At 32.3% G+C, this 25,936-nt stretch overlaps 1 protein-coding gene across 1 annotated transcript in view; it reads right to left on the bottom strand.

The window, feature by feature from the left end:
• Positions 1-25,936, bottom strand: part of Luzp2 (leucine zipper protein 2) — a 344,929-nt gene that overhangs the window by 4,900 nt on the left and 314,093 nt on the right. The window contains exon 10 of the mRNA XM_048360954.1: positions 7,261-7,353. Coding sequence (XP_048216911.1) covers positions 7,261-7,353 — 93 coding nt within the window. The remainder of the gene's footprint in view (positions 1-7,260; positions 7,354-25,936) is intronic.

Raw genomic sequence — 25,936 nt, 5'->3', positions numbered from 1 at the left:
CATTTTTTCTCCTTTGCCATCCTTAATCACATTCATTCCCTAACAAAACACTGAATGGGAGATTTTTTTTTTATAGTGAACATTAGGTTCATCAATATTATTTTTTGACAATGGGATAAAATCAATGAGTACATTTCTAAAATATTTCAGGAAAAATATTTCATCTTAGAGAATGTCTAAAGGATTCAGTGTCAAAGTCAGTTTCTTGAAAGAGAGAGAGCCAGAGCTGGGGGGGGGGGGAGGGAGAGAGAGAGAGACAGAGAGCGAGACAGAGAGAGAGAGAGACAAAGAGAGAGAGGTGGTTTTAATAGAAAAATCCACTAAATTATGTGACTACACTTCATGTCAATTTGTCAACATCTCTTTACCATTTTGGTTAAAGCACAGGAGATAAATGAACTGAAGAATGTTGACTGAATTCTCAATTTTACCTCACTTTTAGTCATAAAATGAGGGTAATGATGGTTACATTTGAGTTGTTGATACCAGATTGAAGTCTAATAGTAAAACTAATGAAGAAGTAAAGTCAATACATCCTAGATTAGAATTCCCTCCTTTTCTGAATATTTGTTTGACATTAAAATGCCACTGTATGTTTTAATTTTTTTCAAGAAGCAACTGGACTTTTTAATATTTTGAAGGCATATAGTTCTTAAACTTACTAAAAAAAATAAAAGCATTTGTATTTCCTCAGAAATAATGAAGACACACAATAAAGTTTATTTTTAAATTAGTCACAGTAATACACTAAAATAATAATAAATAATAGAATAATTACAGCAATGTGTTACAATAAACATTTAAAACATATGATTTGCCTATTTGTGTAATTTTCCAATTAATATTTTTGGACCAATGCTAACATACAGGCTGATGGATTAAAAGACAGTTTGGAATGCAACTTGCTCACTTTCCAAGGTCAGTCCTTGTGAATGTGATATAGTCTCTTTCAAAAACATCAAAGGCCTCAGAGGGATTCCATACCTCTTCTGCCTTTTACAAGACAGATTACTACAGTTAAGAAAATGTTCCATTAGAAAGTCTGGTATCTTCCACTTGTGATATATTATTTCCTCTAAAATCACGAGAAATAAGATTCTAATGTTTATGCATTCCTCAGGTATGAAATTTTGCAAAGAGGCTCAGAGACTAAGTTGAAGTTATTTATCATCATTAGCTGTATGATCTTCAATTTATTATTGTTCTGATTCTTTATTTGTAATATTAGCAAGACAAAATCCCCCTCAAATGATTACTGGAGAAATTAGATACAACTATATAGAAGGTTCTAAATGACTTACATATTAAAGGATCAATTAAAATTGGTGTATTAATTTCCTTTCTTCAATTTCCTTTCCTTTAAAAAAAATCCTCTCTATTTTCTTGATGCGTGTTTATCCCATGATAATGCTAAGTTCTGTTATTAGAAACTTTGTTTTATTCTAATATATTATTCTGATAGATAGACAGAGAACCTTGATAATCCCAGAGATTTAGATCATTAGGTTTTTTTTTTCTTGCTCTTCTCCTACTCTTCCATTTATAATTTTAAACAGGTAAGAACATATTCATTAATTAACCAAGTTTCCTACTTGAACAACCTAACCTTTGCTGAAGATATTTCAGAATTTTGTTTATTTTCATCTTCAAGACTGAATGATCAAATTTGCCCATCTAACCTGACTTAGGCAATTAAATACTTAACAAGATTTTTATAATAGCTCATGGATAAATTTTGAATTCAGCTCAACCATTCCTCTTGAAATTACTTGTGAAAATAAACTTGTATATTTAGAATGACCATATCTAAAGGCTCCATGACTGAATTAAGTCACTATAATGCTCCTAAAAAGATAATAAACCCTTTTGATTTTTTGTTTATTTTTAATTTTAAACTATTCTTGTGCTCGGAAATAAAGAATAAAGCTTTAAGAATTAAAAAGCAATGCATGATTTATCAAAGAGTCTTTGTCAAACCTTCTATTCTGGCCTTGCCAGTACCTATAACTTTGTTATTACTTAAACACTTGATTATACTTTACAGTATAGTTTAGCTGTAGTTATTTGCTCTTTTCCTAAAGCAATAAAATGCCTGAGACACATAAAAAATTGGGCAACATAAATCATACCAGCCAAGTTCCTATGGCAATATAATATTATAGTTTATTCTAGATGTTCAAGTTAGAGATGTAACAAACCAGAGGCTGAAAATACATATTCTTAGAATAATGCAAAGGAGAAAACAATGAACTAAGTCCCACATTACTAAGTTTAATTTTTGCTAACTTTGGAATGGTATATTTAATAAGAAATAGAACAATATTCTAGAAACAGAAAGTAAAGATATTTAAAATATAGTGCTGCATCCAGCAATAAGAGAGGCAGAATGGTCTGTCATCCATGTCCTGTTACCATGTGTTTCTAGCAAAGTCTTAGCCCCTCTAATTTTTACGCTGAAATGTTTTTATTTATAAACCAAACACCATGGAAATAAATAAGAGCTATATGTGTCTTCATATATGAAGTAAAAAAATTAGAGATAAGATTAAATATTTGTTTGCATATGGTGGTTTAGCCAAAACCCTTTCAAAACTAATATTGCGTTAATTGACTATTCTCTTTACAGAGAGATTATTCATTACATTTTTTATTGGTATATTGTTTTGGGAACTAAATCAAATCTATTTTCACTTTTCTGCCTGCTGTATTTAAATTTTTATAGGAAGCTAAACATTAGGATTTCCATCAAATACGGAAAATATATCATTCCCAATATATGGATTTTTTAAAGTCTGGAATTACACTTATTCTTTCTGGAAAACACTACAGTGCATAAAAAACACATTTCCAATGATGCAGTGCAGCCCAGAATGACAATGGGACATGACTCTCAGTCCTATCACATATCTCCTATTTTAATAACTATTCACGAGCCAATAAAACACCAAAGCTATCAAGTGCCAAACACTGAAGATTGCATGTCACAGCAAACTAGATACTCTTAAAATCACCACCACTATCATTACAATATAATGAAAGTGGCATTGTTTTCTACTGGAAGCTGTCGGATTTATTTTCACACTTTTTCTTCTCCCATTTCCCTAAACAATAGTTTGCTCTTTAATAGGCTGTTTTTGGTCAGGACTCATAAGCAGGGATAATGGTAGGAGACAGAACAATTGTTCCCAGTGCCAAACATAAGCCATTGTTGCTTTTCATTTCCTCAGCACATTAAAAAAAATTAAATGTTTGCTACTTATAGGAGTCACAAATACTGCAAAGCTATTTACATTGAGCATTAACTCCTAATCCCTAAGTAAAAATTAAAGTGAAACACTCAATGTCCTTGACTCTCGATATGCTATTAAACCATATGAGGCACATTTGCAAGCTGTAGGAAAATGGGATAGAGAATGTATATCCTTTGCTTTCTCAATGTGATACAATATTAACATTCCAGCAAAAGAGCTTTTAAAGTCATTTAAATATATTACAAACTTCTATTTCAATATGTTGCTAAGCCTTTAGTGATCCATTTCAAGTTTTGTAAGTGTACAGAAAAACACAACAGAAAGGATCTAGGAATCCAAAGGACATTTTCCTAAATACCCTGTCAAGTTTGCATAAAACATGATTAGGAAGTAAGTCTACAAACATAACTAAAATTGAGCCTGGTCTCAAATTCCAAGTTGGTATCTTTGGGCAGATATTATTTAGAGTTCTTGAATATTAAAATTGAATAGAAGCATTTTTTTAGAAGAAGGCAATATGAACATCTACGATGTGGTTGAACATGACATATTACAAACCTACCTTGTATTGAAAATATCTCATAATATCTTCAAGAAATTAGCAGGAAAGTTGCTGTAAATGTTTAGCATAAACTATTGATAGAAGAAGGTTTAGATGTGTTTAAATACCAGGCACTCCTGAACTCTGGCCCAAACCTGCTGATCAATCATATTTGGAACTAGAACCTGAGAAACTTTAATTGGATGACCTGAAGATTTCCAGTGATGCTGAAAATTGAAAACACTGATTTATTTTATCTTCACAAGGAATCTTAAAAATAAAGGCACTTGTAACTACTTTCAACATCCCATGTGTATCTATAGTTTCTACTATTGATGATGTTCGTGTGTCACCTTCTTGTGATTGTATCTACACTATCTCTGTAATCTTATCTGAGTGTATGGGAAACAGTGTGTACTGGAATTAGAATTAGGAAATTCAAAGGGAATACCAAAATTGAGAGACAAAGGGTAAAATAAGAGAAACAACAACAAAAGCAATACTTGAAAAACTGTTTGGTGTAAGTGAACTGAACACCGCAGGGGGGAAACGGGGAGGGGGGAAGGGGGTATGAGGGACAAGGTAACAAACAGTACAAGAAATGTATCCAATGCCTAACGTATGAAACTGTAACCTCTCTGTACATCAGTTTTATAATAAAAAAATAAATAAAGGCACTTGAGAAAGTCAATGTTAGGAAGTAGCTTAATTGTCATTCAAACTTACATTTTAAAATGCTTTCTATACTTTCCTATATTATTTCTCTTTCAGTTGTAACTAGGGAGAATTAAAGCACAAAAGGTTTCACTGTATGTTTACTGGCAAATTGATTACAGAGTATCATCCAGCAGTGAGCAAATGATCCGAGATTCTTGCAAATTGTGATCATCCTTCTCCTCCATCCTAAAGATTCATTTCCCAGCCTTCCTTCAAAATGCTATCTTTTGTTGTTGTGTCATGGGCTATGCTGTCTCCTCTCCTGTTGAATTGTACTTTAGATACTGTTCATCAAATGCTCATTTGCATATGCAATTGAAATATTCTTTCTATACATAACTATAATGGCATGTAAAGCTCTATCCTGGAGAGTATCATCTGATGTTCTCAACTTAAAGTTTGCAAATTTTCTTATATTAGAAAAATGTAATATGATATTGGATAAAATAAGAAATATTGATTGAACTTGATTATGCATATAAAACAGAGCGAATCTTCATGGGTTAAAGGAAATATTATTGGGATATGTTCTTCATTAAAATGATCTATAGATTCAACCTATATTAAAATTTTTTAGCAGAGTATGTATTTATTTATTTATGTTTATTTCATTGTTTGGCCTATTATCATGGCTTGAACTCAGGGATTTTTGCTATGTCTCAACTTTGTCATCCATGACTGACTCCCTACTCATTGAGCTGTTCCTCCAGTTCAACTTCTTTGCTGGTTAAGTGGAGCTAAGTGCCTCACAAATTTTTCTGCCTAGGGTCACTTTGATTTGTTTGTTTTTGTTGGTCCTGCACCTTGGATGCTGTCCCTGAACCTCTCTGGGTTCAAAGCAAGCACTCAACCCCTTATACCACAGTGCAGTGCCATTCTCAGGGTCACCTTGAATCATGATTCTCAATCTTAGACTTCTGAGTAGCCAGAATGAAGGCAGGAACCATGAGCCTGGCAGGGCGGCTTATTTAAATAGTATTTTGAAAACAGAGTGAGAACTACTTGTCTACAACGTGAATTCTGATGTTCTTGCTAGTTCCACTAAATTCTACTGCTTATAACATACAAACTTCATTTATTAATATTATTTTCAGGGCCACTGTAATGAGCTTGTGCCCCATGAACACAGAATTCTCTCTGAACCAACACTATAGCTTCTTGGAAAGTAACATTCAAGTACAAAAAAATTAAGATCAGGTTAGGGATGAAGCCTTTATGATTGTGTTGACACTTTTTTGACAGACTCAAATAAGATCTGCTATCAAATTAATAGAGGCTTATAGGATTTACTGAAGCTAGCAGAGTAGTCACAGTTGAATGATATCAATAGTAGGAGACAAGAACAAAAGAACAAAATGCATTTGATTTTTTTTATTGGTTCCATTTCAGTTAGAAAAGTAGATCAAAATTGTTTTAAGGAACTTTAGCCAACTACACAAAAAATTTTCCTAGGAAACCGTATTTTAAGAAGTTTCAGAAAATTATACATAAAAAACCAAGCTTCTGAAAATCAAGATCATGTCTTTTCACCCGTTTGGAAATAAAAAGTTGAAAACATTATGTGTTAAATTCGAAACTGCTTAGGAAGAGAATCCAGCCTCTCTCTTTCTAGTCCTCAATTAACCTTTTAGACTCACATGGTCATATCTCTATATATATTGCTTTGACAATTTCCCATTTCTAAGAAGTTGCTCACACTATCAAAAGATGTCATTCTTCAGACTACCAATGTCCGTTCTTGCCCAAAGCTTTTCTGACTCTTTTTTCTCTTGTTAGTTGCTGAAGATATTGTGTCTAATTCTGATGGATTTTGTGTCTATACTCCTATGATTTGGATACATGGTTTTCTTCATAAAGATTGGAAGACAATTTTTGAGAAATGAATTCTTTCTAAATCCATTAGGAGTCAGCAGCAGATAGAGATGATTGTTTAGTCTTTTCTAGTTTTCTTTAGTCCTTTTAGCTTCAACCTCATTTCCTTCAGACAAATAGTTTCAGAAGAAAATTTTAATTTTGAATCAGAGACAATATTGAAATCTACTGTGCATAATTGTTGTCATTTCTTGTGTTTGAAATCTAGTTATGATAGCTGTACAAATTTCCTTCCTACATAGTTTAGAACTTAATATTTCATCGCATTTATCATGAGTGTAAAACAAAGGTTCAAGTTTCATCTTTTTCCTTTATATTTTTCTTTCTCTTTCTGAAGTTCAACAAGGAAAATGTTCTTTTATATGGTCCTATCTTATTTATTTCTTTATAGTTTTGAGGATTGAACATAGGGCCTTCAGCATGCATGTGATTGTTCTACTACTTAAACTAAGTGTCTAGCCCATCTGTATCCCATGCCATCAATTGAATTCCTTCTTTTAGCATGACTTCTCAGTAATTCAAGGATTCATTGGATGGATAACAAAATAGAACAATATCTCAAAGGTGTTTTTGTTGGCTTGTTCTTTAGTTTAACATCTTAGCAACTTTCTGCCTTGTGGATGTGAGAATGCACATACTTTTGAACCTGTGTTTACCTATCTATGTCTGTAACTTCTCAGGTGTGTAACTGTCCCCAGAATCGTGCTCTACTATGAGATGGAGCACCTACAATCTTACCCAATTATTTACTTCCTCATGTTTAAAATGACAATGCTTAAGAATTTGGTAAAACATGCAAAGAGGAAGTTTCAAGTTGGGCTGAACTAGAATTGCCAAAATAGTTACATACTTGTTTCTAATGTTCTAAGGTAGACTTACATGTTGAGAATCACAGACAGTAGTATTCTGAGTTTCTTCCTTTGTTGACTCAACTGTAGAGGTGTCATTGTTTCCAGGAATACTTGGTTGAGGCTTAAGAGAGAAGCAATTAGTAAGTTAGAAACACAGACCCATAGAATTAAAGTAAAAATAATATGTCAGCACTGATCTAAGTGAAAAAACACACACTTTTATATCTAGACAAGAGCTTTTAAGATACATCTAAAAAGTAAATAATCTTTGCTCACTCTTTACTGATTATTTGTAATGGGATTTTTCCCCATTAAAAATATGTGTGTCTTAAAATTTAAGATTTTATTTCAAGGACAATGGTCCCTTAAATCACAGAAATATGATGTTCAATTTTTCTATGACGCCTAGTTCATCTGACATATTGTAGGTACATTTCTCCTTTTTGACAATAGAAAAGATAATATGCTGTAACTCCTCAGAAGTTTTGGAAAGAAACATATGTACCTCCCTAACCCAACATAAACCAAACCCTGCTTTACATATCTGGGAGTTCTAAATACACTTCTGGAATCTCATTAGGAGAATTATTATTTTTATTTTATTTTATTTTTATTTTATTTTATTTTTTATTTTATTTTATTTTATTTTATTTTATTTTTTATTTTATTTTATTTTTTAAGTTTCCTGATTCTAGTGAAAGAAAGTATTCCAAAACTTATGTATATAATTATTATGATAACTAGGTCTAAAAGTTTACTTGGAAATGAGTATGCATTTCTTGGGCAGAACTGATTTAGATATAGTATTACATTTATCCATCTATAAGGGCACTTTCAAAAGACAGTCAAAAAGTAAATTGAATGAATGCTCCTCCTGAGTCTGACATTTTTAGAACAGTAGGTTGATGATATTTCTAACAACTAAGGACCCAAGAAGACTAAGAAGGAAGATCTGACCAATGTATTCAAACTTCGGTTTTCTACTGTTTTACTTAACTAAATAGCACCATTTCATTTCCTAAGCAGTGATAAGTTTTTACAGAAAAAATTCTTTATAATAAAAGTGTGGCACAAGTGTGTGTGTGTGTGTGTGTGTGTGTGTGTGTGTGTGTGAAATGTATAACATATTGGAAAAACAGAGCAGAGTTTTGGCTCAAGGAGAAAAATGCTTGCTTAGTTCGTTCAGGAATCAAATTTCAAGCTTCAATACTGCCAAAAGATAGAAGAAAAGGAAAAGAAATTGATCAGGAACAGAGTAACAGAGGTTGGGCTGAGGTATTAACACTAAATACTAAAAAAGAAGTTAGACATAGATTATACATAGAAAGTAAAGTTAGAATTGATAATTTTTGAATCTCTCTGTAGAAATAGCAAAGCAAGAAATGCAGGAGTATAGCAAGAAGGATGACTAAGAAGGATGACTAAGTGTTTTTTTTTAGTTGCTCTTTGGAATTATTGACTTTTTATTTTAAAGGTGAGGTACAGAGGGGTTACAGTTACATAAGATGATTAGTATATTTCTTCTCAAGCAGTATTACCCCACTTTTTCTTCCCTCCCCCAGACTCCTGCCACCATTTGTAAAGTTCATTTCCATTTTAAACACCTTGGTCTCCTAAACAGATACTATTCCATAGTGGTGTGAAAAAGAAAATTGTTGTTAACCACAGTCAAAATAACTATTTATTATCTGTGAAATTAAGTGAATAGTTACCACCTGTCTTCCCATTGCCTCCTGTTTTTAGACACTTTGAAGAATCAGGTTTGAAAGAATCAAGGGAATAAATGAAAGCTAATTCTGAAGGCGATTCTCCCCTGACGTTAACATCAAGGAACACATTTGCACAAACATAAATACATAAAATCATACCAACATGATTTCAGTGTACCTTGTTTCTATGGAAAAATCAGATAACTGAATAAATAGTGCTAGGTTTGTCTTGTAAATCTATTTACAGTGGCCCTTAAGAAGTGGAAAAAACATGTTGCAGCAATAATTATGCCTTATATCCAGATATGTTCCTTCAGTTTGGCAATATGCCCATGCAGGATTGTCTTGCATGGTCATAATTACACCACTTATTCTGTGTTTAAAATCTAATACAAAGAAAATGATGTCCATTTATGCTTTGTACATACCATTTTCAGGAATAAAATTACTGAGTAAATTTGGGAGATGTGTTTCAAACTTAATAGATTGTGTAGTTTAGAATTTGGGATTATATAGATAAGTTTCTGATGATAATCTTTTTGACACTAGAAATGTTTAGTCTATGTAATAGGCTAGAAGCTCCCATAGGAAAGTTAACTTTTCTTACTTACCAATTGTTTCTTTCAAAACTAGCACATATTTTAGTCACCCACTTTTTACTTACTTTTTTGATTTTTCAGTACATTTTGGTGAAAACAAAAAAAAAAAGAGATCTTAGGTAACCATTGATAAAAAGCTGGAGAATTTTTTCCAAAATGGGAAATTTACAGTTACTTCTGGCTGCATATCACCCAACAAGTGTTTATTGTGATTATAAGTTGCAGTTGTATTATTTTTAGAATTGAAATCAAGGATTTAAAAAGCAAATATATTGATCCTAAAGAGGTCCTACTTGCTCTATTGAGATATTTTAAGGGAATATGGTCCAAAGTTTTTAAAAATAATTACCAAAAGTAAAAGAGAGATTTGTCTCCTTGTTCTATTTTTATTATTATATTGTTCTTCAGGTTTTGTAATTTGATGAAAAAGAATACATAAACACATAAATTTTCAAAACTGAATTTAGGCTCTTTTATTCTGTGTTTCTCCTTTTACTAAAATCACTTTTTGTTTGCTTCAACAGGAGAAAGAAAGCATGCTCATTTTGATTTTGATTTTATTCTTGGTTATGCCAACAAGGAATATGGAAGAAACACATTTGTTTTGAATTGTCTCTATTATCTGGCCCTTTGGTTGCTCCTTAGCACTAAAGAATCCAAAGAAATGATGATATTTATCCCTCGCTCTCTAGCCTCAAATTCTATTTGCCAAAGTTAGAGATGATTGTTAAAGTAGAAAACAAGTGTTCTTGTGGGATTTTGCATAACAAATCATTTTCAAATGAGAGCAAATAAATCATTCCCTCAAAGCTAAGTTACTGACATGATTGTTAATAAAACTTACTTTTGGGATTTTATTCAAATTTCCCTTTGGTCTACTGTGAACAGAAACTTTTGTAAATAGTGATATTAGAAGAGTTATCCAAATTACCCAAACTTAGTATACTTGATCTGAATACTTTACTGCAAACTTTGTGAACTGTGTTTTTAAAGCAGGCCCTTGGTTTGTGCTTTTCCTCTACTTGCTCTTCATATCCCAATGTACAACTTTCCAAGACAATAATATATTTTATTTATGCTCTAGGGCCAACTTCAATCATCCATTCTGTCATAATTAGTTTCAGAAGGTATTGGTATGGTTCTGAGGTAGGAGGACTCATTATTTAGTAATATTTCTATGGAGACTAGGCATGAGAGTAAAATATGAATCAAGTTCATAATTTGCCTTTGCCAAGGAATAATAAAATATGAAGAAAAAACAAAGAAGCTTAGTGCATGATTAAGTCATTTCTCCAAAGTTATACTGATGCTAAATTTAATGCAACATGGGCATACTCACTTCCTACAGTTAGTATAAAAATTAGAACAATGTACACTTTGTAAAAATAAAATGATTTAAAAAACCCAGTGTGTACAGTGTAATCCTTTCTTTTAAAATTGTATAAAAACTGTAACTCAAAAAGAAAACAATGGAAAATGTTTTCCCAATGCACAAGATTATAGAATATTTTCATGATTTTTTTGAAAATTCTTCGATGCTTTAAGGAGACTCATAAACTTCTAAAAGTCAGAAAAAATATCAACTACTTAGGGTTAATGCATGATTAATGAAATAAATTTTAAGTTTTCTGGAAAAGGAACTGAAGCTAGAAACTAAACACTACGGCATTCTAAAATGAGGTATTGACATTTTGGCTAGGAAAACAAAGACCAGGAATGATTTAGACTTTAGATAACACAAAATGGAAAGACAAAATATTATGAACTCTAAGAAACTGATGGATGATAAGAAATAAACACATTGGGAGGAATGTTTAGTTATTAGCTGCTGAGGAGTTTAGATATTTATTATCTAATCAATGTGTAAAGTTGATAGAATTTTAATGTTAATTTGTATTATCCAAATTGTTGTAGATATAATAAGTTTATTCAAAAACAATTTAATTAAACTTTTATGTAAATTAGAAATTTTAGCTATCCAGACAAAAAGTGGGCTTTTGTATTTTTAAAACTACACTTGTAAATAATGTAATTTTTATAATAAATGATTAAACAGAATCAATGCAAATAATATTACACATTGTTTATTTAAGAGGATATTTCTTCTAAATTAATCATGAGAAATGGAATACTCATGCTTCTAAACTATTTGGAAGATGAATACTGCTATAGAAAATTGCTTGATGATTAATTTTTAATAAGTTTATGTTAAGGTTACATTATGCCATTCCCTTGATAACATTAAGATGATTTATTTATTAATAATTTACTTTTAAACACCCCACCCCCAACCCCAATGTGCTAGGGTAGATCCTAAAGCCATATACTAGACAAAATGCTGGTCTTCTAGTTAAAGCATCAAGATCTTGAAATAATTCAGAAAACAAATTGATATTGAATTTCTTGACATACTTGGCATATATAAAAATCGAGGAAATACATGGACAGGGTATATTTTATTAAAATCTAGAAACTCAATTTGGGGAAGGGTTTAAATAAAATTTAAAATAAGGGGCTGGGGATATGGCCTAGTGGCAAGAGTGCTTGCCTCGTATACATGAGGCCCTGGGTTCGATTCCCCAGCACCACATATACAGACAAAGGCCAGAAGTGGTGCTGTGGCTCAAGTGGCAGAGTGCTAGCCCTGAGCAAAAAAAAGAAGCCAGGGACAGTGCTCAGGCCCTGAGTCCAAGGCCCAGGACTGGCCAAAAAAAAAAAAAAAATTAAAATAACATTTTGAATAAAACTATTTTCTTTACCTTTTATGGCAAAATGAGATGATAATAATAGTTGTTTTTTTATAGAACCTTAGAAATATGACTGAAAAAATAAATATCCACCAATCCTACTACTGATTATAAATGAGTAAATTGAAATGTAGATGTTTGAAAACTTTCAAAATTTAACAAAGCAAGTAAATGGTAGAGTACACTTAGGCACACACAGCTTAATACCAATCATTATTAATGCTACTATACATCTGTAAAAAAAACTCCTTCTCTTACGTGTTAATTTACAGTCCCTGGGTCAAAATTTTGTTTTATCTTTAGCTTTTTCATCACTATCCACACTGCTTTCTACAATGGTTCTAAGGGTTTACATTCTCACCCAAATCTGCACGGGTTCATTGGTCCTTTACGTCAAGCCATGTGTTATTTTCTTTGTTGATGATAGCTAATCTGACTGCATGAGATGGAATCTCAGCGCTTTGATTTCATTTTCTTAATAGCTGACGATGTTGAACATTTCTTCAAGTGTTTACTAGCCATTTACAAGTCAGAGAACTGTGTGATTCATCTACTCATGTATTCATTGGTAATTTATTCTTTTGAAGCTCATTTATTGAGATCTTTCAAAACCTAGATATTAATCGTTTATGTTGTGAATACTGATGAATAGCTGACAAAGTATCTCCTATTCTGTGGGTTTTGTATTGGTTTTGTAGTTGCTGCCTTGGATGTTCCAAACCTTCACATCTGATGCAGTCTCACTTGTCAATTCTTGTTATTTCCATGGAAACTGGAGTCCTTATTGAAAAAATAAATTGCCAAAAATGACATTAGTGGTTAAAAAAACATTCAAACAAAATAAAACATGTGGGATTAGAAAGTAATTACCCCAAAGTAATGGTAATGGTTTGACTGTTACTTCTTTATTTTACCATTTTAAAGTTATTCTGGAACTATTTTCATTTTATGATTTCTGATATTAGACCATAAATAAATAATAGATTTTTCTAAAAGATTTGGGATCCTGATCATGTTTTTGCTTTAAGGTATAATTTTTATTTTAAAAAATCTTTAAATTCCCTTAAGAAATTTTGAGGCATTCACTAAAATTATACAAAACACATTCTGGAATGTGAAATTTTGAAGTCATTTATAAGAAGGTAAATTACGTGATAGTAGAACAAAGCAAGACACATTTTGCTCACCTTATCACGTCAGAAAGTGGCTAAGGAACCTTAGAAATCACTCCTCAATGTCAATCTCCATGGCATGTTTGACAAACTTTGAACTTGGCAACTTAATGAATAATCATTCCTTCAACAATTATCCATCACCTACTATGTTGGTAGAAGTGCTGAATTAAATGCTTTTGAGAGCAAAGGATGAGGGAAGAGAGGAAGAGCAAAGACTGTATTTATTTTCTTGTTGGACTACAGAGAAGTGTTTAAGTTTGATGCTTATTAATTTAGAAACTATCAGAAATGAGATTCATATATCAATTACACATATATTTGTTATATAACTATAGGCAAAATATTTTACATCAAATTTTCAGTTTTATTTTAGTGAAAGTAATGTATCAATTTTTGTATTCTAATCCCAGAGGCCCATTTTGTGATCCCTTTAGTATCTCTTAATTTACTCATAAAACATTGAGGAGAAATTCAGTGTGATATGAATCTATTTGATGGGTAGATAGCAATATGAAATTTCCAAAGTCAATCAAATGTATCTAACTCATATTAAACCCTAATGTAGACTACAGATGTTGATGAGGATACGGGTTTGTCAGTTGTCACAGTTGTACCACACTGGTGTGCAATGTTGACCCTTAAGGAATTAGTGCATTGGTGATGGCAGAGAAGAGTATAGGAATTCTGTATACTCTACTCCCCTTTGGTGTGAGCCAAAAACACTATTTTAACAATAAATCTCCAATATAAGCATAATAGGAAACAGTTATGGAAGCTCCTAAGAGTATTAAAAAGACCAAATGTATGGCTCTGACATACCACTCTTGGGCACCTTTCTTAGGAAATGTAAGTCAGTATGCAAGAATGCTACCTACACATACTTTATTATAGCTCTGTCTAATTAGTTTAAGTCACTACAATGTTGATGCACATATCTAAATCTTGTAACCCAAAGGCAGTTAATTTAATAGTGTATTGTATGTAATTTCTGATGCCTTTTCATCAAAAGTTTTAAGGTCATAAGTAGCAAGGTGAGAAGAAGAAGACGTTTAAAAAAAAAAAGGAAGAAATGACTTAGTAAAAAGAAAAAAAAGGTAAATTCAATGTGGTCCCTTGGATTGATTCTGAATTAGAGAAAAGACATTAGTAAAAAATTTAATGACTGCAAAAGTAAGGGCAAGAGTTTCCTAATGATAGTGAGACAATACTTATTTTTATAAAAGCACTATTTGTAAAAAGAAAAAAGAAAAATCAAAGTATTTTGTTTATAAAGGATGATTGTATTATAGAAAACTTAGTGAAATGTTTACTATGGCTTGATATATTATTTATTTTTAAGTCTCAAAATAATCCTATATCAGGGGCTGGGGATATGCCTAGTGGCAAGAGTGCTTGCCTCATATACATGAAGCCCTAGGTTCGATTCCTCAGCACCACATATCTAGAAAACAGCCAGAAGTGGCGCTGTGGCTCAAGTGGTAGAGTGCTAGCCTTGAGCAAAGAGAAGCCAGGAACAGTTCACAGGCCCTGAGTCCAAGTCCCAGGACTGGCAAAATAAATAAATAAATAATAATCCTATATCAGTACTGAAGCCTCAGGTATGATTGGGTGCAATCAATTAGGTTTACTTCTTCCCTCATGCTCAGTGGCAAAGGCAAATGATTGATTGAAGTTGATGTGTAGGCTCTCATCTACCAATACTGTTCCCAAAGAATAAAGCATAAAGGCCACTTCCCTGGAGGTGTCCATCAGACCATCAATTCCAGGGCTCCTCTCAAAGGAGGATCTGTAATTTGCTTTTGCTTCCAATAAACATGTTCTTTTACTACAAATTAAAAACAAAACAAAACAAATTCCAACTGTCTTCTGAAATAATAATTTGTTTAAAAATATGTGGATTACATTTTCTTTCTCCTAATGTCTTACAAGGATACATATAAAAATCCTACATGTCCATATAGGTTAATTACTATTAGCTTTATTATAAATTAACAATATTACTTATATTTCTCAATGATAAGTAAGCCACACTACTATAAAAAGTGAATGCAATTTTAAAGAATGTCAGTTTTACATATGATTGATATGTGGCTTTATCTGTATGAGTATGTAAATATGAGAAAGTATTGATATTCTGTACATTTTCAGAAAAGTGGTTTGTCTCAGAGGCATTGTGAAATTCTAAAGTCTACACAAAAGGACAAGTAGTTAAGTTGACAATTTAAATCTATTTTCAATGATTTAAAATTGAAAACTAAAGCATTATGTGATGATAAAATAGGTATGTGGAGAAGCTTGAAAGGGCCTGGTTTTATCTTATCTTCAAAAAAAAAGCATAGTGACAAAAAATTAAAAATTAGAAAACGAACTTTTTATTTTTAGTACTAATGTAGTAAAACATAGGATTTTAATCTACTACTAGGTCTTTGGCAAATTCAGCCAAACAAAAAATAAAATGAAGATGCCAGGCAGACAGTTTTACAGAATGACTGTTTTGCTCCAATATTTATAATGTCTAATGAGTGTCAGGGATGATTTAGGTCATGGTTGGGCACTTATGTGTAGAGGGTGAGAGGAAGAGATATAAATCAAGGAGATGAAATTCATCATCACTGGCAGTATGTAATGATGAAAGTATCATTCTCATGCACATTTCTTGATTTTTCAGGCCAGGGACTCATCAAGATATGAGGAGTAACATATTACATCTTACCTAAGCGAGAGTCTTATGGAAAGTTAATGGTAGTTTAATAATTGCTTGGCCAAGCACACTGACATTCAAGGAAGAGCTATGTGAGTTAGTTCTATTAATATACTTACATTAATATAAAAAGAATTTCTAAGTTACTCAAACAAAGTAAATTATTTACTTTATTTAAAATTCCTTAAAATTCTCAACAATAAAAGAAAGATAAATAGAAACACTCAGTTACTTACCTGTTTGCAAAGGAAGAAATCAAATTAAAAATAAATTACCTCCTTTAGGTACTAGAGAAAACCCGGGAAAGATAGGAATCCTATAGGATATGTGACTTGGAACAGTAACCTAGAGACTGGAATAGAGTGTACTGAAACAAGAAACTTTGGTTTCCTACCAAGGGGACACTGCCCAAGAATAGGAGAAAGTGTGAGTGGGTAAATCTCAGATAGATCTACCTTTGGGCTCACCAGCAATTTGATCATTGAAACTGTCAACCTCCTGAGCCACCATGAAAATCTAACCTGGCCGTGTATTTGACTGAGTTGCCACCCTAATCATGCCAAGCTGCACAGTCACTTTAAGTTGCCTCTACGATTGTCCTGAGATGAAGGTATCTTGTGCCTCAGCCATGAAACATCTCAACCTGCCACCTAAATTAAAAAGGCAATATAGTCAGGAAAGCTGCCAGGATAATGGTTCAAGACCCATAATTACCCTTAGTAGCTACCTCTATAATTAGCCCAAGCAATCATCTCAAATCATCTCTTGCTTAAGCACTAAGAGCATCTTAGTCCATGACCTTTGGTCCCATGTTTGCACTCTGAAACATGAGAATATGACTAGGTAAATATAAAACACTTGGAAGTCATAACAACTACCAAGCAGAAGAATGCTATCAAAAACTACTTATAGGTAATGGGACACCATTAATCTAACACAAACTCTAATCTAGCCCCTATGTGAGAGAGAAAATTTGAAAAAAAAGCAGAAAATTTTCAATTAAATGGATTCCTTAAACTTTGGAATGATGTGGGCACTCAGAAGAGCAACTGGTATAGCACCATGTACATAATAATCAGAAATGTTTTCACATCTTTTTTTTCTTGGTTGTTATGTCCATGCCAGGCTTCATAATAAAACGTTTGTACAAATCAGCTATTAGGAGCTTCACACTGCATCATAATAAAGGCTTCCATCAGAAATCAGGAATAAAAAAATACCTGAAAGCATATTACCTAAGATCTGGAAATAGACAAGTATGTCTAAGTTAGAAGATGTTTCTAGAATGGTACCACAAGCACACTGACACACTAGGGTATTAATATTTACTTAAAACTTACAATTCATTCTATTTCAATATTTGCCCATAAATGCATTAGGAATAAATTTATATATTTTGTTTATAAAATATATAAATATATGTATATATTCATGATGTATATATTTTAAATACTCCAAGTAGACTGAGCTATTTAAAATTGGCCCCAAACAGAAGTAAGTATGGAGCAGAAAAACAGCTTATGTCCAGGTAAGGAATAAAAATACTGATAGTGAGCTGAGAATGTCGTTCAAGGAGAGTTCTTACCCATCAAGTTAAATTCTTGAGCTTATACACAAAAACACTCTATAAAAATTTAAAATAGTATATTGGCTGGAGGTATGACTTGAATTTTTCCATATTTTCAAAGTGAATTCAAAGAGTAAAAGAGTGGTTTCTGTGACTAAGAAGGCTTATATATTCCACAGGTGAGCTTTCTCCATCTCGGCTTTCATTCTTAGAACAGAGGGTATGACTCTTCTAAAAGAAATATCTCAGCAGCAAAGTTCCCCACCCCAAACTCAAGCTCCCATAAAATGGTATGTACAAACAGTACAAGAAATTTACCCAAGGCCTAATGTATGAAACTGTAACCTCTCTGTACATCAATTTGACAATAAAAAATATTATGTACAGATGAATTTAGTGGAAAGAATCTATAAGAGTGAGCATTGAACACTCCTATAAAAATGACTGAAAGTAATCATGTGCCTATCCTCTTAATATTGAAGAGGAACATAAAACCTGAGATTAGAAAAATAATTTTTGGAGCAATAAAGGAGTTTAAGATCAGATCAGTGTACAATGTATGTTTTGGGGAATGTTATGGTAAAACTCTTTTGTACAGTTACAAAATGATACAATGTGTGTGTGTGTGTGTGTGTGTGTGTGTGTGTGTGTGTGTGTGTAAAAGAAGCTCTTCCCCTAAAAGTCTGAGGTACATATTAAATCCCAGAATTTTCATTCATTTTACAATTCTGTTTAAAAACATTCAGAAATATTTGCTGGATCACTGTTTTAACAGTGTGAACAATAAAACATTTGAGGCTGGAGAAGGGACAAAAGGAGAATGTGTTGCCAAATGATATATATAGCTAATCAAATCTTAGTACTCACACAAAAAATAAATAATCTCTTAAATTCAATCATTCAAAGGAAACATGAACATAATAAGGAGAAAAAGGAACATAGATTTCTTGAAATCTATGGATAAAAGAGAATATTATTTGAGGAAATCAACATATTAAAATTGGTTAATGATTAAGTTTCTCTGAAGTATATTTCTGTATGTCATCAAGAGTTTCTTAAATAGGAAATGAAGTATTATGTGAAGTAAATAAGTTAATATTTTCAAATAGAGTAAAATACCTAAGTAATAAAAAGCATAAATCAGCTCATTGTAATACACTGATAATTTAATCTCAAAATTTATCTCAAAATCTAACATCTAAATAGGTAAAAAAAATTCACAAATATAAACAATGTTCATTTTTCTAAAGGTGCTTACTAACCTGCTAGTATGTATGGAAAGTGATATTGATCAGACACCATGAGAAAAATAAGCCCATTTTGAGTCATATATGTATCTTACGGTAAACCTTTAGGAGATTGTCTTCCTGAATTTACACCAGGGAAAGCTTTAATAAATACAGCAAAGACAAAATTTGCAAGACAAAAAGTAGACATTGGATTTCACCAAACTTGAAATCTTTTGTGCGGCAAATGATATGCTGGATAAAATGAAAATATAGTTGGAAGAAATATTTATAAAAAAATTAACATAAAACTAACTGAAAAGAGATGCAATATTAATACTAATCAGGGTGCTGTTTCTTTTGGTGTTGCAATGTCAGCATAATTATAAGGATAATAGTTACCAACAGAGAAGGAAATGACTTTAGATAAAGGTAAAGATTCAATTAGTTAAAAATAAAATATCTAAGATATTTTAGATGTCTAAGATATCAAAGATATTTTTTGCCCAAATCCATATGGCTGATGGAAAAACAATTAAAATATGAACAAGGTGTAAAATACAAAAGAAGAATGATGCTAGATGGGTCTTTGTACTGTCTTGCACAATATGTTAGTACCTAGAGCAGTTTCAAAAAACCCAGATCATTGACATACATAGGATTTAGGTATTGACTGTTTAAACCTTAACAGATTATCCGTTCTGTTTTCAGTTATTAGCTGTTTATTTCTTTGTAATTGGAAGACTAAGTAACACAGATCTTCTAGAATTGATTTTTCTCCTAATCTATACTACTATCATGCAAAGTGGTCAGGCTAGATGATCCAATATAGCACAGCATGGCATAAAGGAGTTAGACTGTTCAAACAGAGATTTAAAACCAAGCTCTAATTCTGAAACTTCCTAGTTGGCTATTATTTAGCAAGAGTATAATATCTCTATACCTTAGACTCTTTATTACTTAAAAGAACACTGAATTTATTTACTTTCAAAAACTTAATTGAGATATTCTCATAAAATACTTTCCCTGAGAGTTAACATATGACTATAAATTTTAAAACATGACATTTAGGATAACATAAACACTTGAGTAGATTTAGAAGCAAATTAGTTAAAAATGCAAATAAAAACATGTACATTTAAAGAATTGATAAAAATAGATGTAAGAAATAGAAAATATAGCAAGCAATAACACATATACTATAACTCCAACAGATAGGTATTCCAATAAGAACACCAATTTCAATGTTAGATTTTGAAATACTTATTTTGCAAAATAAATTGTAAATGACAGGAAAATAAAGAAGTATTTCTATTTGCATTGGGATAGCTACAAATATGTTGAGTAATAATTTCCTAGGGCAGTCACTCTAATATGACCTTTTAAATCCATCATTTATTAACATAACAAACACTACACATTTTACCTAGGTCCTTCTGATCTGAGTGTCATATATTACTATTTCAACGATACTGGTATCCTGGGGTCCATTATCATCCTTCAGCTCATTCAATCATCCAATTCATGTAAAATATTTAACAACACATAGCACTTTATCATCCTAGATTATATTTGAATCCAAAACAACAACAAAAACACTGTAAAAGAATTTGGGGGGGGGGAACTGAGAGAAAGCAAAGGAAGGAGTGACATTGTTCAAAAAGAAATATACTCTTTTACATTTTATGTACAATATCCAGGGCACTAAAATCATTTACAGTGATATCAGAGATAAAACCATGGGAAAGGAATACAAAAGGAAAAGGGCATAATTTTCACATGGAATGTTGAAAATAACAATAATGATATACCACCTGTTTCCATAACTTGAAGTTATTTTTGCTTAGCATCGTTTTGTGTATTCGTATGGACATAGTGATTGAGCTATTGCGATCTTCTGCTAGGACTATCCTAGACGTGTACTAATTATTCCCAATGAGGGAAACCACAGAGTCTATGTTTCTTTTATCTGGCTCACTTCACTTAGTACAATTTTTTTTTCAAGTCCTTACATTTCCTTACAACGGGGCAATGCTCTTCTTTCTGATAGAGACATAGAATTCCATTGTGCATATGTATATCACTGTAACTGATTTTAGTTCCCTGTATACTGTATATACATGTATTGGAACCAAGGCAGGAAAAGGGAATACCAAAATCAAGAGACAAAGGATAAAGAGACAAACCAATACAACAGCAATACTTACAAAATGATATGGTGTATAACTCATGGGGGAGGGGAGAGGGGAATGGGGTGGGGAGAGGCAGGGGAAAAATGAGGGAGGAGGTAACAAGTTGGATAAGAAATGTACTCACTGCCTTATGTATGAAACTGTAACCCCTCTGTACATCACTTTGATAATAAAATGATAAAAAAGAAATATACTCTTTATCTGACTTAAATAACTGTAACCCCTCTATCACCTTTACAATAACAATAAAAAACCTAAAAATAATTTATTCATCTTTCTCGCTGAACATAGAAACACTAACATGTCAGTTTGATGTTAGAGAAAGATTGTTATTATGTATTAAATAATTTCACAACTCAAATAGTAATTTAATTCAAGACACCCATCACAAAAAATACTTTATTTGCTATAAGTATATTTTGAGTGTTAGTGGTAAAACATAAATTTGCCAGGGTAATTGCTTATAAGAAATTTATAGCCTAGAAAAAGGAATTCAAAATAGAGGTCCAAGGTAGAAATTAGTTCTTCATTTCTTAATATTTTTTCCTTTCTTTTTCTTCCTTCCTTTCTTCTTTCGTTCCTTCCTTCGTTCGTTCGTTCGTTCCTTCCTTCCTTCCTTCCTTCCTTCCTTCCTCCCTCTCTCTGTTCCTCTCTTTCTTTTTTCCTTCTTTCTTTCATTGCCTTCCTCCCTTCCTTCTTTCCTTACTTTCTCTTTCTAATTGCAAAATATTACATAAACAGTATACCAGTGCCTAAATGAAATGGAAAGTAAAATAAAAACCAAGTCAAGGTAACCGCAGACAAAAAAACTTTAAAAATGTAGACATTTATTACTATCATTACTATCATCTATCATTATAACATGAGGTGCATTAGGACAAAACATTTTAGGCTAATAAAAGACTGAAGGGGTGTATACATTTTACTTGGTTCCCTTTAGCTTCATTTCCTTCATAACTTGAATAACTTTAAATGTAGGGATTTATACTTGGTTGACAAACACTCTGCCTCTTGAGTTATGCCCCATCCCCACAATTAATCTTTATTAAAATAAACAGGTATATCTAGATGAATTTAATATTTACAGAATAGAGCACAGAGCTTGGTGCTGGTGGCTCAACCATTTAATCCTACCTTCCCTGGTGGTTGAAAAATGAAGTTCAAAGGTACCTGGTGTGGAACAATTGATAAGACATTATTTACAAATTAACCAGAATATAAGCTGGACTTGGAGGTTTGGTTCAAGTGCAAGAGCCCCAGTACTGAGCATATAAAAGCCCAATGAGAGTATAAGTTCCTGAGTTTATGGTTCAGTACTAAAACAAAACATGTCAAATTAATTGTGAGATATGCATATGTGAAATACATTTTGATATATAAATTATATTTGAATTATGGACATGTTGTAGAAATTTAAACCATAGTTAACTTTCAAGTACATCCATTTAATTTTCTTCAATCAAGAATAGGACACATGAATTCATTCAAAGTAGATAGGAAAAGTCAAGTGTTCATTTCATTTTATGACAATTGAACAACTCATTATTCTATAATCATTGTCACAAAATGAAGTACAGACTCTCATCATGGTATAAATTCAAAGTATTTTACATTCATTGAAGATGATATTTCCTAGTGATTATACTCTGAATTACACTTTTTGATATTTTCTAGTGATTATACTCTGAATTACACTTTTTGCTACTAAAATTAATTTTGGAGGAATATCACTATAATTATACAGTCACAATATGTATGTCCATTCTTTCGCTATTGTTTCATAATCAGAGGATATCTAAATGCAGTAATTCTCTATTTCCACCAATGTTAGTTTTTGGAGAGGTCATCGTTTTACCTACTGTCCATATTCTTGAAAATCATTCCGTCACGATATTCAATTTGCTACTTTTCTTTTTTTATTAATTTATTTATTGTCAAAGAGATGTACAGAGTGGTTATTGTTTCATACTGGTATTTTTTTCTTTAAGTGTGAAAACTTGGTAAACATTTTAACCATTACAAAAGACCTATTGATTGCTACAGCATTAAAAATAATCAAAAAAGGCTATGCTATTTAATTTTTACTCTGTGAAACTTTTTTTTTCTTTATGAGTTCTTCATGGAAACAATCTGGATAAGGTGAGATATTTCCATTCTGTGAGGAATCTCAAGGCATATGGAAAGTGTCTGAGTAATCGTCTCATCTACTCCTCTCCAAGCAATCAATCTACCTCTGAGTCATTCCAGACTACTATCATAATTGAGTGAAGACTCCTTTAAATATTCTTAACTGGGGTCTCAGCAATAGATCAAGTCAATTATCATTCAAAATGATTCATAGTGTCTGGAATTATCCAGAAATCTGTATCCTGGAATAAAGCTACAAGAATTATTCTTCCAATACTAAGTTTAAAGTTGTTTCTTAGACAACATACAATACTGGAACTGTAAAGTTATAGCCTGGTTGCAACATTTTAAGAAAACATCACCCATGGTGCATTAATAAATAAAATTTGCTTCTCACAGTTCTCGAGCCAAGAAAACCAGAGGTCCTTACTTTTTCAAGACAGTACTTGATTCATCCCAGTGAAAAAGGAATACTATATTCTCATGACACAAAGTACAGAAGTGAAAAACCAGGGAAACTCGAGGTCATCATATATGAGATTTCTGGGCTGGGAATGTGGCTTAGAGGTAGAGTGCTTACCTAGCATGCATGAAGACCCAGGTTCAATTACTCAGCACCATCGAAGTAGAAAACTTCAGAAGTGTTGCTGTGGCTCCATTTGTAGAGGGCTAGCCTTGAAAATAGAAAGGCTCGAGGACAGTGCCCAGGCCCTACGTTCAAGTCCCAGGACGTGTTACAAAAAATAAAAAAGGGGATCCTTATATATCATCCTGCACCAAAATCAATTCCAAATTGATCAAAGACCTCGAAATCAAAACAGACACCCTGAAAACAATAAAGGAAGGAGTAGGAGAAACACTTGGGCTCCTTGGTGCAGGACTGAGCTTCCTTAAAAAAGACCCAGAAAGGTTGGACAAATCAAAGAATGGTTGGACAAATGGGACTACATCAAACTGCAGAGCTTCTGCAGGGCAAAGAACATAGCTCGCAAGATAAACAGAAAGCCCACAGATTGGGAGAAGATCTTTACTGGCCATTCAATGGACAGGGGCCTCATATCTAAAATATATGCAGAACTCAAAAAATTACCTTTCTCCCAAACAAAACCGCAAAGAACCAATAGCCCCCTCATCAAGTGGGCTAAAGATAGAATCTGGAACCAACCCAGATGCCCCTCAGTAGAAGAATGGATCAGGAAAATGTGGTACATATACACAATGGAATTTTATGCCTCTATCAGAAAGAATGACATTGCCCCATTTGTAAGGAAATTATTGATGATCTTCTTGTATCACCTTCCTGTGATTGTACCTACCCTATCTCTGTATCTTATTTGAGTATTTTGCAAACCGGGTATACTGGTATTAGAAGTAGGAAACGGAAAGGGCATACCAAATTCGAGAGACACAGGGTAAAAAAAAGACAACTACAAAAGCAATACTTGCAAAACTGTTGGGTGTAAATGAACTGATGGGGGGGAGGGAAAGGGGGATGGGGGAGGGAGGAATGAGGGATGAGGTAACAAGCAGTACAAAAAATGTATCCAATGCCTAATGTATGAAACTGTAACCTCTCTGTAATTCAGTTTGATAATAAATATATATATATATATATATAAAAACCCACTAGTACTAGTGGAAGTATGGACAATTCATAAGTCTTTTTTATTGAGACTGTTATCATAGTGTTTTAAAAATAAACTTTCTCATTTTTGTCTTTTTAAAAAAAATAAAAAAGGAAGAGAGAGATTTTCTAGTGCTCTTAGAATTATTTGTTTGGTTTTTTGTTATAGTACTTTTTTTAAATAATATTTTTTTCCTGAAATTTCCCCAGAACCTAGTAAAAAATCATTTGTCTTCTGAGATCTCTTCAGGTTCAGCTGATGATATAATGGTGTTTTTTTGTTTTTTGTTTTTTAAGCAAAACTCCCACTTTGACAAAGCTTGGGATGGTTGTAAATTTTAGCTGTTCTTGAGATTATTCCTCTAATATAATAATATGTATTATTTAGGTATGACCCCATGTAATATACTACAAATATATTGTACATAATGAAGGAGTCATAAATAAGAACTTTAAGGATGAAAAGGAAATAATGACTTAGTTTGAACTGGGGATTTCAATTTAGATATTTTGATAGACACCCAAAGAGACCACAAATCAATATTGCACTGGATGATATAAGTCTAAAACTAATGACATTCAATTTATCTTCCTAACAGACTCTGGAAATAATATTATCACACATATTAGTAGTGAAAACTTGGTTCAAAAAGATCTCTCATTGGCATTATAGAGTAGAGAGTCACATTCAACTTGACTCTGCAGCCAATGTTCATGATTATTCAATACAATGTTGCAGGTATTCTGCTTTAAATACAGAAGAGATATGATTTTTGTTTATTAGACATGTTGTTTTACACAATACATTTCATTTCACAAATAAATAATCTGAGGTTGCTTTAAAATTGCTCAAGGTCCCATATCCATTGAATAGTTGGCACAAGATAGAATTTTCAATTATTCTATTGAATTTCACATTTATGCTCTCACATATGATTCTTGGCACCGGGTATGTGACATTTAGCCATAGATTCCAACCCAGATCCAAGTTGGTGCCACTAGAAAGGAACCTGAATACTCAGGTTGTCTTCTAATGG

This window comes from Perognathus longimembris, chromosome 13 (genome assembly GCF_023159225.1).
Source record: "Perognathus longimembris pacificus isolate PPM17 chromosome 13, ASM2315922v1, whole genome shotgun sequence".
Lineage (NCBI taxonomy): Eukaryota > Metazoa > Chordata > Mammalia > Rodentia > Heteromyidae > Perognathus > Perognathus longimembris.
The sequence above is the reverse complement of the archived record's forward strand: the minus strand, read 5'-3'. Positions and strand labels throughout refer to the sequence as shown.